Source organism: Galleria mellonella, unplaced genomic scaffold, assembly GCF_026898425.1.
Source record: "Galleria mellonella isolate WM207_F2 unplaced genomic scaffold, CSIRO_AGI_GalMel_v1 utg132, whole genome shotgun sequence".
Lineage (NCBI taxonomy): Eukaryota > Metazoa > Arthropoda > Insecta > Lepidoptera > Pyralidae > Galleria > Galleria mellonella.
Window position 1 is genome coordinate 5,138,500 of NW_026441989.1, and position 14,767 is coordinate 5,153,266.

The 14,767-nt window shown below is 30.8% G+C and overlaps 1 protein-coding gene across 3 annotated transcripts; it reads right to left on the reverse strand.

The window, feature by feature from the left end:
* Nucleotides 1–1,555: 1,555 nt before the first annotated feature.
* LOC113518094 (casein kinase II subunit alpha) lies at nt 1,556–14,765 on the reverse strand. 3 transcript variants are annotated; one of them, XM_031913311.2, is made up of 7 exons: nt 14,741–14,765; nt 5,468–5,751; nt 5,152–5,339; nt 4,879–5,071; nt 3,586–3,815; nt 3,282–3,430; nt 1,556–2,556 (listed from the first exon to the last, which is right to left on the reverse strand). In XM_031913311.2, the coding sequence occupies exons 1-7, from the start codon at nt 14,763–14,765 to the stop codon at nt 2,468–2,470; spliced, it is 1,158 nt and encodes a 385-aa protein (XP_031769171.1). In that variant the 3' UTR covers nt 1,556–2,467. The 3 variants fall into 3 exon arrangements, with proteins under 3 accessions (XP_031769171.1, XP_031769170.1, XP_026758660.1); XM_031913310.2 differs by lacking the exon at nt 14,741–14,765 and adding an exon at nt 5,957–6,095; XM_026902859.3 differs by lacking the exon at nt 14,741–14,765 and adding an exon at nt 5,899–6,047.
* Between the last annotated feature and the right edge of the window lie 2 nt (nt 14,766–14,767).

Genomic DNA, 14,767 nt, shown 5'->3' on the forward strand with positions numbered 1-14,767 from the left:
TTTGTTGTTTACCTTCTTATGAACTTTATATAAATTGTCACAAATCAAATACAAGAGAGAAAAAACATGAATTAGTATATTTATCATTTAGTTGAATACAACTAAATGATATGTATACTAATTGTAAAGTAATAACTTTATTATGCAACCCGGAATGACAATCATCGGCTTTTTGGAAAATGGAACCTATCTGATGAAAAGTGATAACCATCGCCTATAGAGACGAACAATATTACAAAATATATTGACGTCCGTGTTATGAATAGCAACACACGAGTAGCCATGTTGCCATTCATAACTTGCCCATCCTTCAAACTAAAATACGATTGAAATAGAGGTGATTATGGAGGTAATATGGGAGATTAATAACAATGCATAGATATCCATTGTAATAAAAAATTTCAGTACAGAGTTTTCATAAAACTCTACTGAAATTTTTTATACCAAGAAAATAACAAACAAGCACACAATCTGGCGGATGAAAAATGGTCGCTGTAGCCTACGGACGCCGGCTACACCAGGAAAGTCACGTACACATCGTCGCCCCTAAAGGAATTTTAATACGCCCTTTATAAAAGAATCTCATACTGCAATGTTCTTCAAAAAATAAAGGGAACAGAAAATGCAATACAGATTTACAGTATTAGCAGTAAAATAATTTGTTTCAACAGGTTGCTAAATAACGCTCAAATAGAGATTAGCACTATTGTCGTTGGACAAAGGCCTCTGATTAACTTCCTCTCCTTTCAAATTTATTTGCAAAGTAGTATTAAAGAGAGGCTTCATCAAAAAGTCCGCTAGTTGATTCTTTTCATCAATTGTCAAGATTTCAAAACATAGTTCAATAAAATGGTGTCCAAGGCGAATATGCTAAAGGGGATTCATGAGCTAGTCTTATATTTGATTTACTGTCTAAAGATTCGTAATAACGTTCGATAAACACGTTATATTAAATCTATGATAATAACATTCTCTAAGAAATTCGGCAGGGAGCGCATTCCAAAGCCTGAGTGTTTACAGGAGGAAACCGCATTGTACGGCATCATATATTTTAACTCTCTATTAATTAAGAAATATAGTAGTCGCGGTCGCTATTTTACGTCACTGCACTTGTTCCAAGTCAAAATTACAATTTAGTTCAAAGCTAAACTTCAGCTGATACAAAGTAGAACCATCCTATGTTTATATACAATATAGTATACAAAATAGTCTGCCAGTCGCTTTCTACCCGACAATGAGACTAGAGAGTTAATTTTTTAATAATAATTAATTAACTGGCATTTAATAGTGCCAGTTGACTAAATCTAATCAGAAGAAAATATGGCTCTTTTTATCAAGGCTCTTACGATTAGTTGCATCTTATTAATTGCATTGCGTTCGATATATATAGACAAATAAATAATATTTGTATAGTTGACACCCCCGTCGCCATTAGAGCTGTTGCAGATATAGGACATGTAATTAAAAAAGTAGCAACACAGAAATAGCACTAATTTGTCAGAAATAAAGGGTTCATTACCTATGTACATTTTCCAAATATAAATAATCGAAAACATTTCCAGGCAAAAGTTAGTACTGTTTATTAAGAAAATTTTGATGCAACAACTTCGTGTTATCACACTAAAAATAAATTATAATCAATGAGGCTCCTCTTCAAACCGAAGATTCGATTGATTTTAGCTAGGTATATTATTATGTATAAAGACAGCTAACGTAACTTGCTAAAAATATACTAATAGAAACAATATTTAATCCGACATTGTCTAATAATAAGAAGTTACTGGTCTCCTTTATAAAATATGTAATAAAAGAAAACGATTACTTAATAATCTTAAAATTTTGTATTTATATCACACATATCTACATTTTACTTCTATTACATAAATACAAAATTTTAAATAGAGTACCAACGAAAAGCTGCTAACCAGTATTTGCAAATGGTATGCAGGTGTTACCAATATATTATACAAGTAATTACAATATCAATACCATAGGTTAATAAATGCAAAAGATCAAGTGCAATGAAACTCGAGATATCTTGTTTATGTCAATAATAAATATTGATTTTCATAAAAAAAATATTGTTCACCGAGACAAATTTAAACCCACCCACCACACCAGATACTCACAAAGTAACAGTTTCAGTACATGATCATGTCATGGACTTTTCAGCAGTTTATATCCAAGATAAACACTTTTAAAACAATGCATAAACCAGATTTACTAATATTAAACACTAAATTATATTGTCTTTCCAAATTATATTTTCATTCATCAGACATTGGAATTACATAAAGTTGTCAGTAGCACAGAGATGGTACTCTTCGCTGTGTTCCTAGTGTAGATATTTACACTGTCAGTGGGTTCTTGGTTGTTGGTGTTTATGTTACAAAGTCTCATCTGGAATCTTGTACAGGTATATATTCAATACATAGCAATACAGAGCATTACTGGGCCTTTGTAACAATTATTCTGCAGCACTTATTGGTCCTTGCAATGCATTAGGGGTTGGAGAATTAGAGGACACCATTCGACCCTGTTCTTTTACAATTGGATCTGAAACAAATATTGTTTATGTACCTATAAGTATAAATATATATTCTTACAAAAGTACATATGAATCTAACAAATATACATCACAAAGTTAAAATTATACAAAGAAAAAATACTAATACAACATATTTTATCAAATTATACAATTGCACCTAAATATTCAAAATATGAGTCAAACATTATATTCACATACATTCATATATAAGAAAATATCAGATAAAAAAGGATTCAAAGTGTTAGTATTATAAACAAATTCAAGATATGTGTAAGTCATCATGCAGAATCATTTAAGCTAATGTCTCACTAAACTCTACTTAAATGAGAATGAGTCATAAAATAATCGTATTACAACATTAACATAATTATTTATTATTATTATCTTATTCATTAACTGTCCATTGCTGAACATAGACCTTTCCCACAAGGAGGGTTTTGACAGTAGTTAGCATGCTTAGCAGGCGGATTGGCAACCACAATTATGGTTTAAGTGATGTTTTAAGAGGGGTGCTGCTGCTCAAGTAAAAAATTCCCTTAATCGCCCCTTATGACACCCATGGGAAAGGAAAGGGTGGCTTATTCTATACTGGAACCACAAAGAAATAACAAAAATTATATTACCCATTAATTATGCAATATGTATAATTTTACAATTATATATTTCAAATAATTTGCATGTTTTAGTATTAGCCACAAATAAGTTCTAGTAACAGATAAAATTATTAACTTACAGAAGTATGGATGATCCATTGCTTCACGAGCAGTATAACGCTCGTAATGATCATAACGCAACAAACGATCCAGGAAATCTAGTGCTTCAGGTGACACCAAATGTTGATTTTCAGAATGCACAAATCGTTCCCATCGTTTGCGTGAATGTCTGAAGAAAAAAACAATAAATTATAACATGCATAAAAGTTATAACATATTTATTTCACTTCTAGTGTAACATATAATTCTTTGTTTTACATAGCATTTTAGAAATATAAGATTAATAGCGACATGCAGAACGAAATAAATATTATAGTTACAGACCTGCCAAGAATATCATTAAACCGAGGATCCAACTCTATATGATATTTATCCAAATATTCAAATAGCTCTTCAGTGCCAAGCACTTTCGCAATACGCACAAGTTGATCATAATTGTCATGACCATGGAAGAATGGCTCCTTACGGAAGATCATCGATGCTAACATGCATCCTAATGACCACATATCTAAAGAATAATCATACATTTGATAATCCACCAATAATTCAGGACCCTGTAAAATAAATTAAATTTTCTTGAAAATTGTGAGGAAACTAATAGGTGTTTGTAACTTAAATAATTTGTATCATTCTATACTCAGCACCACAATTTTTTGAAAATTTTGTTAAAAAACAATGATTGCTTTTAAAACTTTAATAATTTGTATATATACTCAGTACATAAACAAAAATTTACAATGAAAATTATGTTTAAGTTTTATTGGAGATTACATTAAATTTTTACACATAACTTTTGTAATCATTGCTAATATTATAAGAGTGAAAATGGGTTCGTTTATTTCTATTTATTATTTCTTGGGTGCTGTAATTAATATATAACCTATTTTTTATCACAGTCAATCAATGTTGCAATAACTCAGATTATTACTAACTGAACCTTAAAATTATTATAATTTATAAAATCCCACATCATTCTGCAAATGTGTATTATTTACTACAAATTAAGAGGTACATATTTTTTTTTTATCCTGCTAAGTGTCCTTCAATATAATGGACCTAGTAGGCAATCAATTAGATAAAAAATAGAAATATTCAAGAGTAGCTTCCTAAATTGTAAAACCCTTCTCACCCTGTTTTGTACCTTAGAATCTAATTTGTAAAATATTTGTCATTTTAATAATTACTAATTTATATGCAAATGCATACAAGTCTAAAAAGAGTAGTTTTTGATCCAGTACCTATCTAAACTTCAATATTCTCATGTAACAAAATATATGCAACAACAACAGGTTTTACCATCAAAGATATTCTGTTGTTTGTATACTTTTAAATACAACCCGAAATGGCATACTGACAACCTTCCTGATGCAATTACTATCTTATAAAAACTAAAATCTAAGTTCTATGTCCAGGAGGGGACAGATAATGGCTGAAATGATGATGATAATGATGAAAGACTATGACCATAAACAGAATACATACATATATATCTCAACTTGCTGTTGTGTTATAACTAACACCAACAGTAAATTATATCCTTCTTTTGAATTACAACTGAGATCAAATTAAAATGTAAATTTACCTAAAATGATGTAATTATCATCATAACAATCATACCTTAAAGTATCTAGAAGCAACACGAACATTGTACTCTTGGCCTGGGTGGTAAAACTCTGCTAACCCCCAGTCAATGAGACGCAACTTTCTATTATCATGATCAATCATCACATTATGAGGCTTCACATCTCTATGCATGATGCCCATACTGTGGCAATAATCTAATGCTTTCAGAAGTTCATACAAATAATACCTGGAATTTATATTCAACTTATAAGAAGACTATAATTAAAAAGAAAAATATTTATATAAAATATAAACATAAATCTTTACCTTATATCATAATCTGAAAGAGTTTGATATAACTGTTTAAAATCAGTGTTATTGACATGTTCAAAAATTAGAGCAGGGGTACGAGACACAGGGTCTTTGACTACTGCTTGTAATGTTATTATATTTGTGCCTCCTCTTAGGTTTTCTAATATTTTTATTTCTCTTTTTATCTTCTTCTTTTTAACAGGCTGAAAAAACAGTAATTTATATATAGATTCAATGCAGCAGTTAATGCAATTAAAAATATGCTTAACAAAATCAAGTTTATCATATATTATGGAAACCTTTGTATGTATTATAAGCATGGAATTCTTACCTTCAATATTTTAACTACACACTTCTCATTATTTGTGATATTTATTGCCTCAAATACTTCACTGTATTTTCCGCGCCCGAGTTTACGAACCAACTGGTAGTCCTCTTGATTCCCCCAATCCACCACATAGCTTTCATAGTCCCAATACTCTCGTGGCTTTTGTGAGTTGACATCGGCATAGACCCGGGCTCTACTAGGCACTGCCATCGTACTATACCTCTGCCAACCTAAGGTTTTATCAGCGATACTCTTTCCGGAAATCGCATATGTCTTGAGTAATGATACTGTGAATAAAAATATTTTCCACGTCACTATACAACATTCACATCAAAATTTACACTTGAGCATATAACTTCAGGCGTTGTGACTTATCACAGTGTATCGATAGCGGTTAAGACTTCGAGTGTTCAATTAGTATTGAGATGTATAACCTAAAAAAGACATCCAGCTCAATAATTTCGTGCTACATCAGCTAAAATAGACAATAACCATTGCAACTGATTAATATAATCTCACACGCAATCTTTCGACGCATACACTAAATGTAACTATTCATAGGATCTGACGACATGAATCAAAATTTGAAAGTGTCTTCCGAGAGAAAAACGCACGCCATTACTCGTCAAATGATCGAATGTTTCAGCACGAAGTCATACCTAGCACATTACTGTAGTTAATCCTATTCTAAACGGCAAATATTTGCAGCATACATGAAAGTTCTTGAAAATTATCGATAAATGTGAAGTTAAAGCTACAAAATACACTTTTACACAACTAAACCGGCTCAAATTCAGCAAAATTCAAGATGGACGCCCACCCATTTATCCTACTACTACTTTGCCGCAACTTTACAAATCGAATACTCGTCTCCCGCCATTCTAATTCGATGTTAAAATCGAGTATAAAAATACTATTAAAATTCTTAAGTTTCAATTAGCAAACATTACGTGTTCCAGTTCTTACATTTTAACTTAATTACTTATTAATAATAATAATTTTATAATTAATTGTTTCAAACTAATTACCTAATTTACTAGACTTGTGATCGATGACCATTAGGTTATATAACCTGTTTATTACTAAACTGTAATAAGAGTTTAATTTATAATATAACTAATTCTTTATTTGTAAATTATTGTAATTAAACAAGTCACGAGTTCAATGGACTAACTAGAATTCATTTACATTTTTTGTTTTATAATCTTTATAAAAAAAACCATTAAAAATCATACAATTATAATGACAATAAATATTATGATTGTAGAAAATAATAATGTACCACAAAGACGGTACATAAATAAAATTATTATTTTTTTAAATTCAACGATGCTCAACGTGTCATTATATAAAATTGATAATAAATCGATTAAAAATCGAATATGATTAAATGTAATTTACGTTTCATTACACGCAATGTCAAAAAGTAGATAGCAATATAGATATATAAGATAGATAACAAAAGTCGGTTAACAAAAAAAAAATCAATTTAAAAAATATTAAAGAAATTTATTAAAAATGAGTAAATGTTAAAACATTACAACTATAAAGTTGTACATAAGTACGTTATGCTTCCGTGATAACTGGGAGCTATCTGTATCAAGTGGTATCAAGCACTGCAGTAGGTATCCCAAATTAAAAAATATTTCTTATAAACAGTTTGTAATAAGCAAAAATCGCATATTAGCTACTTACTGACTAAAATTTCATGTTCCGAACTTTCGTTGATGTTGCCTTAATAAAGCGATGTAGAAATTAAAATTACTATTGTTAATTAGCTTTTTCCCATAATTACTTGTCTATGATTTTATTAAATAAAGAAGATATAAAAAAATTTTGAAAAACATAATATTAAGATGTGTGAACGTACAATATAGTACGCTTTGATAGCAATATACCTACTTTATGGTGAATGAAGGAATATAGTATGTACTCTATTCTATAATGCATTTTATTCTTAATACGGTACATTAAATCTATGGTTTTATTAGTATTAACGCGATCTAATTCTTTTTGACAAGCAAATTGCCAACTTCACTACATGACTATGAAAAAACTCCATACCGTTCTTTTTTAATATTTGAGGCATAGGCAACATTGTTAAAATAGGTATTTATTAAGCAAATTCGGATAATTTTTTTTAAGAAATTTTGTAAAAATTAAATCCTTGGAGACATTTCTGGAGAAAAGTGAAATCTTTGCGAAATTTGGGTAATTTATTTTGGAAATTAATAGATAATAGTTTTAAACTTGTAAACTGTAAACAAATATATAAGGTACATAATTACAATAAAATATATGAATGAAGATTAGATTATATAGATATAATGTCTCCATAAGAATGCTTATAAAAAGCGCGTGAAATTATTTATACAATTGTGTATGTCACAGTGTTACCAGATTAGAAATTATTACTTTAGATTAGGGTAAATAGGTGAAGGTCATAACTTAAAACATTATTAGACTTATATAATACTTTTTCTTTCTTCTTCTATATTGCTGTAAAAATTAGTAAAATTTTGAAGTGAACATTGCAAATCTGTATTTGTGGATCCAAGTATACAATAATTATAGTCGGATATTGTCACTAAAAGTGACGGTTATTTTAATTTTCTTTTTTACTTGATTTTTTTTTAAATCAGATATCTTAGAATCCATTTCCACACAGAGATATCGATTTTGAATGAAAGCAGCTATTTTTATTAATTCTTACACCGGATCCATTCGTGTATTTAAAATATACACGAATCCTTAGACTTTGATTTTGAATGTAATCGGTCAAATAAAGTCTGCGTAATACTCTCTATGTACGTACCAACATAAATATTATATTTATATTATGTAAAAAATTTGCATAAAACACAAATAATAATTAAAATAATTCAATTCTTATTAAAAAAAATCACCTCATTTCGGGAATTATAATTCAATTATGGGGAATTTTTTCGGATACTTGCAACACTAAAAATAGCGCGAATTCTTTTAAAACAAATTTAAATATTTATAATAGTATTTATTCTTAAAATTTACGATATTTACTATATTAGTTCTATTTTTTTGTCTTATAATTATTGTTTATATTTAGTGCACAAAAACTAATTTTATTTATTAAATATAGATATATTGTGTGGTAAGTATATAGAACACTAATAAAAAACAGCTAATTTATCAATTAGCTGACAAAAAGTGGACCCGTTTTTGTGACTCGAGGCTCTATCTATATAATCTAAGGACTGAAGGTATATAACAGAGGATGGGATAAGAGAAGAAGAGGGAAAAATAAAAACAAAATACAGAATTACTTTTTATCGTCGTTAATTTTGTATATATGGCAAAAAGACTGATAAACGACTTAACTTTGTAATAGGGTAAAAATCCTGGAAATCCTATCAATTTGATAAAAAAAAATTCACAAATATTTGGGTAAGAATCTAAATTCGCACCTGGCGACCCTAATAATGTATACCACTAACGTTTTATCAAAATATAAAAATAAAATTGTCCATCAAAATAAGATATACTAAAACTTACACCACGTAAGGACACAGTGTAAGGAGTTTTTATAGAATAGAATAGAATAGAATGGAAATCATTTATTCAAATAAACTTACATTGAAGCACTTTTGAAAAGTCATTACATTTTTTTTTAATTTACCGCTCGTTCGGAAAGCTGTCTCATCACAAGAAGAACGAGCAAGAAACTTGCGTGATGCTCTTTTAAATAATTTTATTATTATTTTACATTTTTAAGTTTAATTGTGTGAATACAAACCACCAATTAGCACTAATTCAATTAAATACTCAAAAAAAAAAAAAAAATTGAATACATAACCAACTGGTTAAACAATTAATAAGAGGAAATCAGTCATAGTGATTAGAGCAGACCAGTCCCTACAAGCAGCACCCGTTCACGAGTATGACGGATGAGCCAGCCATCACTGCGCTCGACCATATTTTAGGGAGCCCAATGACCCGGCCCACCACGCCGCCACAAGTCTGGACATTTTAGTGAGCATGACTACTCAAAACACTAGACCACGTCAAAGCTACTCACAATTGCCATCTGATAGTTATAGTATTCACATTTTACATAAGAATGCATGCGGCAATTAATACAAAAAACCGCTACGCTTTCATATTTCTAAAATTAATCAATTAAATCAAGAAAGCAATGAGAAAATAAAATTATAACGTTGTATGCTAATAAACTAATTATTTACTTGATATGTTGTCATCTATGAATTCGTCTATCCTGTAATAGGCTTTCTTACATAAAAATTGTTTAATATAAGATTTGAATTGCCTCTCTGTCAGATTTAATGCAGATTCCGGCAGTTTATTATAAAATCTTATGCAATTACCATAGAATGAATTACTGATTTTGTGCAGACGGCATTTAGGTAAAATAAGCTTATTTATATTGCGTAAGTTTCTACTTGTACAGTCTTTGAGTTTTTTAAAACTCGCTAAGTTCTTCCGTGTATACATAATATTTTCATAAATGTATTGTGAAGTAACTGTGAGGATATTTGAGTCTTTAAAGCACTGACGTAATGACTCTCTCGAACCCATACCATAAATAGAACGTATGGCTCTCTTTTGTAAAACAAATATAGTATTTATATCGGCTGCTTTACCCCACAGCAGTATGCCATAAGACATTATGCTATGGAAATAACTAAAATATACAAGTTTAGCCGTCGCCACGTCTGTTAATTGCCTAATTCTTCTAATTGCATATGCAGCAGAACTGAGTCTACTGGCCAATTTTGAAATATGGGGCCCCCATTGTAATTTCGAGTCCACTGTTATACCTAAAAAAACTGTATCATTAACAAAATTTACTATTTCGTCATTAAGCAATAACTGTGTATTTATTAGTCTTACATTAGGAAGTGTAAATTTTATACACTTTGTTTTGCTGGAATTTAATAATAGGTTATTACATGTAAACCAATTTAATATTGCAGACATAGCACAATTTACATCGTCTAATTGATTACTTTGACGTCCAATTTTAAACACTAACGAAGTATCATCCGCAAACAGCACTATATCTGCAATTTTCTCTACCATAAAGGGAAGGTCATTTATGTAGATTAAAAAGAGAAAGGGGCCTAAGATTGACCCTTGTGGAACGCCCATCTTAATATTAGCTCCCTTAGATTTTACACCGTCAATATCTACAGTTTGAACCCCATCCTCTAAATAAGTTCTCATTAATTTTAGATCATTATCTCTTATACCATAATGTTCGAGCTTGTACAAAAGCGTTTTATGATCCACACAATCAAATGCCTTTGATAGGTCACAAAAAACTCCGAGTGCATCCTGTGACCTCTCCCAAGATTCGAAAATATGTGTCATTAGCGCAACACCTGCGTCAGTGGTAGACTTGCCGGCGGTGAAACCATATTGCTGACTGTGAAGCAGTCCGTTAACCCTGATACTGTAATTTATCACTTATATAAATTTATAATCATACCACATTCGTCGCTAGGGTTGTCACATTTATTTGTATCCGACTTCAAAACGAGGAAAATTTAATATGAAGTTATTTGTGATATTATATTGTACAGGAAAGTCTCAAGTTATAACATACAGTGTTCTTAAGAATGAGTACAGTGGTGGACTTATTCCATATAAAGTATTTCTTCCAGTCAACCTTTGAGTTATTATTATATCAGTTGTTAATTATCCGCTACCAATATTTGCCACACTTAGCAGGCAGGTTGGCAACCGCAACTAGGTTTTAGTGATGTTTTAGGATCGTCATGATTGAGAACTACACTCGAAGTTGTCGACGAATATTCATACCTGAGACCACTTGTCCGAGTTAAGTCCAACTTCGACCGAGAAGTCAATCAACGAATCCATCTCAGATGGGCAATGCTCGGGGTAACTATGCCATATCCCCACATCCAGAATACCTAAGTTTAAAGACAAAGGTCTTTAACCCGTGTATGTTGCTAGTGATGACTGCATGGAACCGAAACATGTTCCTACACGATTTCTCGTGTACAAAAGCTTCAAATTACTTAGTGAACTATGGATAGAGCTGTGCTCAGTTTCTTTACGTGATAGAATCAGAAATGAGTACATGAATAGGCAATGGTGACCCCGTATGGACAAACGCAGTATGAGGGTGACCTCCCTAGTAGACTAATAAAAAAGTTTAAACCCAACTAGATCAAATTGCCAATAAACATTGTCAACTTTGGCCAAACTAGATCGTACTTCAATCAGTACAACAAAATTTTGCAAAAATTGGACTAACTTGGCCAATCTATATCTATCTCGATTAAAGAGAAAATATCGTAGTCTAATTTGATTAAACTGTCCAAATTTAATCAGGCTCCACTGAACTTGATTGGACTTTAATAAACTGACCAAATTAGGCCTAAGCGGATCTAACCTGGCCAAAGGAACATACATGATTAAACTAACTAAAATATGGCCCAAGTTGACCAAACTTTGTCAACTTTGTCTAAACTTCATTAAATTGTACCAATTTAGTTAAGATTAATCCAATTAAAATAGACCTAAATTACTTAAACTCAGTCAAATTTAGTTAAATTCGGTCAAGTTCAGTCAAGTTTGGACAAATTTGTCCAGGTTTAGGTAAATTTAGCCAGTTTAAACAATTTTAGTCAAGTTTAATCAAATTTATTCAAGTTTGGTCAGATTGAGCTCAATTTGGTGAATTTTATCAAGTTTGGCTAAATTTGATCACTTTAATCAAGATTGGAATAGTTTGGCCAAGTTTAATCCAATCTTGGCTAGATTGGATAAGTGTGGTCAAATTTAGTAAGTTTGGTCGCGTCGAGGCAACTTTATTTTATATTAATCAAGTTTAGTCTAATTTGGTAAAGTTTGGTCAAGTTAATTCTCCTTCAACAGGAGGAGATAAAATCAAATTTGGCCAGTTTGTTTAATTTCCTTGAAAAATTGAATTTTAAATTTTAATTGAATTTAAAACTTGCATAAAATTGCTCAAAATTAAACATGTCAAAGTTGGATTATGTACAATTAACTTTAAAATTGTAGACAATGAGAACACATCATAATGTCAATTGTCTATATCAGTTGTTTATGTGATTCCTTCTTTCATCTTCTTGTGATGGCCCATGTAACAATAGTTGCTTATCTTGAGATCTCTAAATAGGTGTTTTTATTATTGATGATAATGTAATTATAACCCCGTCTGCCCCACCTGTTAAATTTCATTACTAATAGTCTTTTCCCTCAATAGATGTGTTACCTATGTATGTTAATAATCTACACTAATATTATAAAGAGGAAAGATTTGTATTTTTGTGTGTATGTATGTTTGTAATGAATAAACTTGAAAAATACTTTGCCGATTTCAAAAATTCTTTCGCTATTAGAAAGCTACATTCACCCTGAGTAACATAGGCTATATTTATTGCTAGAAATGATTAGGGATCCTTACAAAACCTTAGTAACGTAACTAAAGGTGTAAAAAATGCTATAAAATATCTTTCGTCGCATGCGCTGCGGAAATTATTGGTGAAAGAACAAAAGTATGTTCTACAATATTGAAGAAAATGTCAATAAAACTTCGCGATACTATATGTCCAACTATTATCGTTATGTCACAATAACCACTTCTTACTTTTTAAAAGTTTTATACTTTTGTTGAAATCTTTATCCAAATAAATCATATTATTTTCAAAACTATTTCAATATCTGTAGATTATTTTTTGAATTGTTGAAATCGGCTATTCCATTCAATAGATATTACGAATTTAATAAGTTATAGAAATAGAAAAAATAACGCTGTCGCGTTGTACATGTTATTCATACCTATTTATTAATCCTTATCCAAATAAATTATTTTGTATTTAAAATTCTTTCAATACCTGCAGAGTACTTTTTGAATTTTTCAAATCGTAAGTATATTCCATTCGAAAGATATTATGTTAAACAGTCAAATATAGAATTAGCGCCGCCCGCGCCATGTCGGTCACATGGCTAGCTAGTCAGGCATTGTAGCGGTGCAGGAGAGGGGCAGGTGGAAGCGGGTACATCTATGAAATAGTTAGCTAGGTAGGATCAGATAAAACTGTAAAATGTTGTAAAATTGTTCATCCGTGAGAAGCCGGGACGCGCCGCAAGTATATTTATAAAAAGCAGATTATTTAAGCCAAAATGCAAAAAGTATTGACATCCGTCATTTTTTGTGAAAATATAAAATTCACTTCTCTCTCTCTCTCTCTTCGTCCTCTTCATTACTGAAGGTCGTGTCCTTGAAAGGTGTCCGTTGTCTCTCTTATGATGTTATTCCATTATGCACGGTCTTCAGCTTCACGCAATAAAAAAATTCATGTCAAAAATGTCCAAAACAAAAAAAAAGTAGTTAATAAAATTTTACGAACGATTTTCCAATTCAAAGGTTCCATGAGTTATCCCTTTACAAATACCGAATGAATAAATGGCCCCGCCTCCTCCACACCACTCAAAAATTACCGTCTTGATCTCTTTATGGAACCACAGGTGAAACTTTTGTATGAATAGTTCTTTATACGGTGGTATAAGTATACAAATATTGGATACCAATGCATTTTCCACTTGCATGCATGCATTTTTTGCATATTAATAGACGGAGTTACCGTTACATTTATCCAATAAAAAAACAAATAAGTTTTATTTTAATTCCTGCTTTCATTTCACTTAACCCGTGCTGGAGTATACCGGTAGACCAGGCGGGGTAATCATTATATTATCGTTCATTAAAAAATTACCCGTAAGGGTTGATAATTCTAGGTGAATTCATCATAATAGGCAAGGTCGATTTTTATAAGCCTATTTAAGGAGATTTAAATTTAAAGGGGAAAGGATTGTTAGTAATGGAGTCTAATAGCACCACTGCTAACAACGCGGTTCCCCCCGAAACCATCATGGTTAATCCTTGTGGAATTCGTCACGATGAGCTAACTTACTTTCATCTTCACATATCATCTGTAACTGATGCCCCGCTAGCGTAGGCGGGGTTAACACTTCATTTTCACCCATTGAAAACTATCAAAATCAGTCCAACGGACCAGATACAGTGTGGTTTTGACTATTCCATTGTATGAAGTTTGGTAGCTAGTAAATTAGATATAACGAAAAAAAATCATATAGTTAGTGTTTGCCATTATAAAATGTTAGTACTTTGTTTATGTCAATTAAATTGCAATATATTAGGCACTAGATATTAGTCTTGTTATTAACTTGATGCTTAAAAAGTTATTAAAAATTAAATGCACTTACTCCACAAGTAAACAGCAATATTCATTT

Bases quoted from the DNA above. Each gene is read 5' to 3' on its own strand.
- LOC113518094 (XM_031913310.2), bottom strand. From the start codon at position 6,002: ATGCGTCGAAAGATTGCGTGTGAGATTATATTAATCAGTTGCAATG. The intron at 5,072-5,151 runs GTAAAGATTTAT...TATAAATTCCAG, and splicing joins CTTTCAGATTATGATATAAG to GTATTATTTGTATGAACTTC. The intron at 3,431-3,585 runs GTCTGTAACTAT...TTTTTTCTTCAG, and splicing joins TTTAATGATATTCTTGGCAG to ACATTCACGCAAACGATGGG.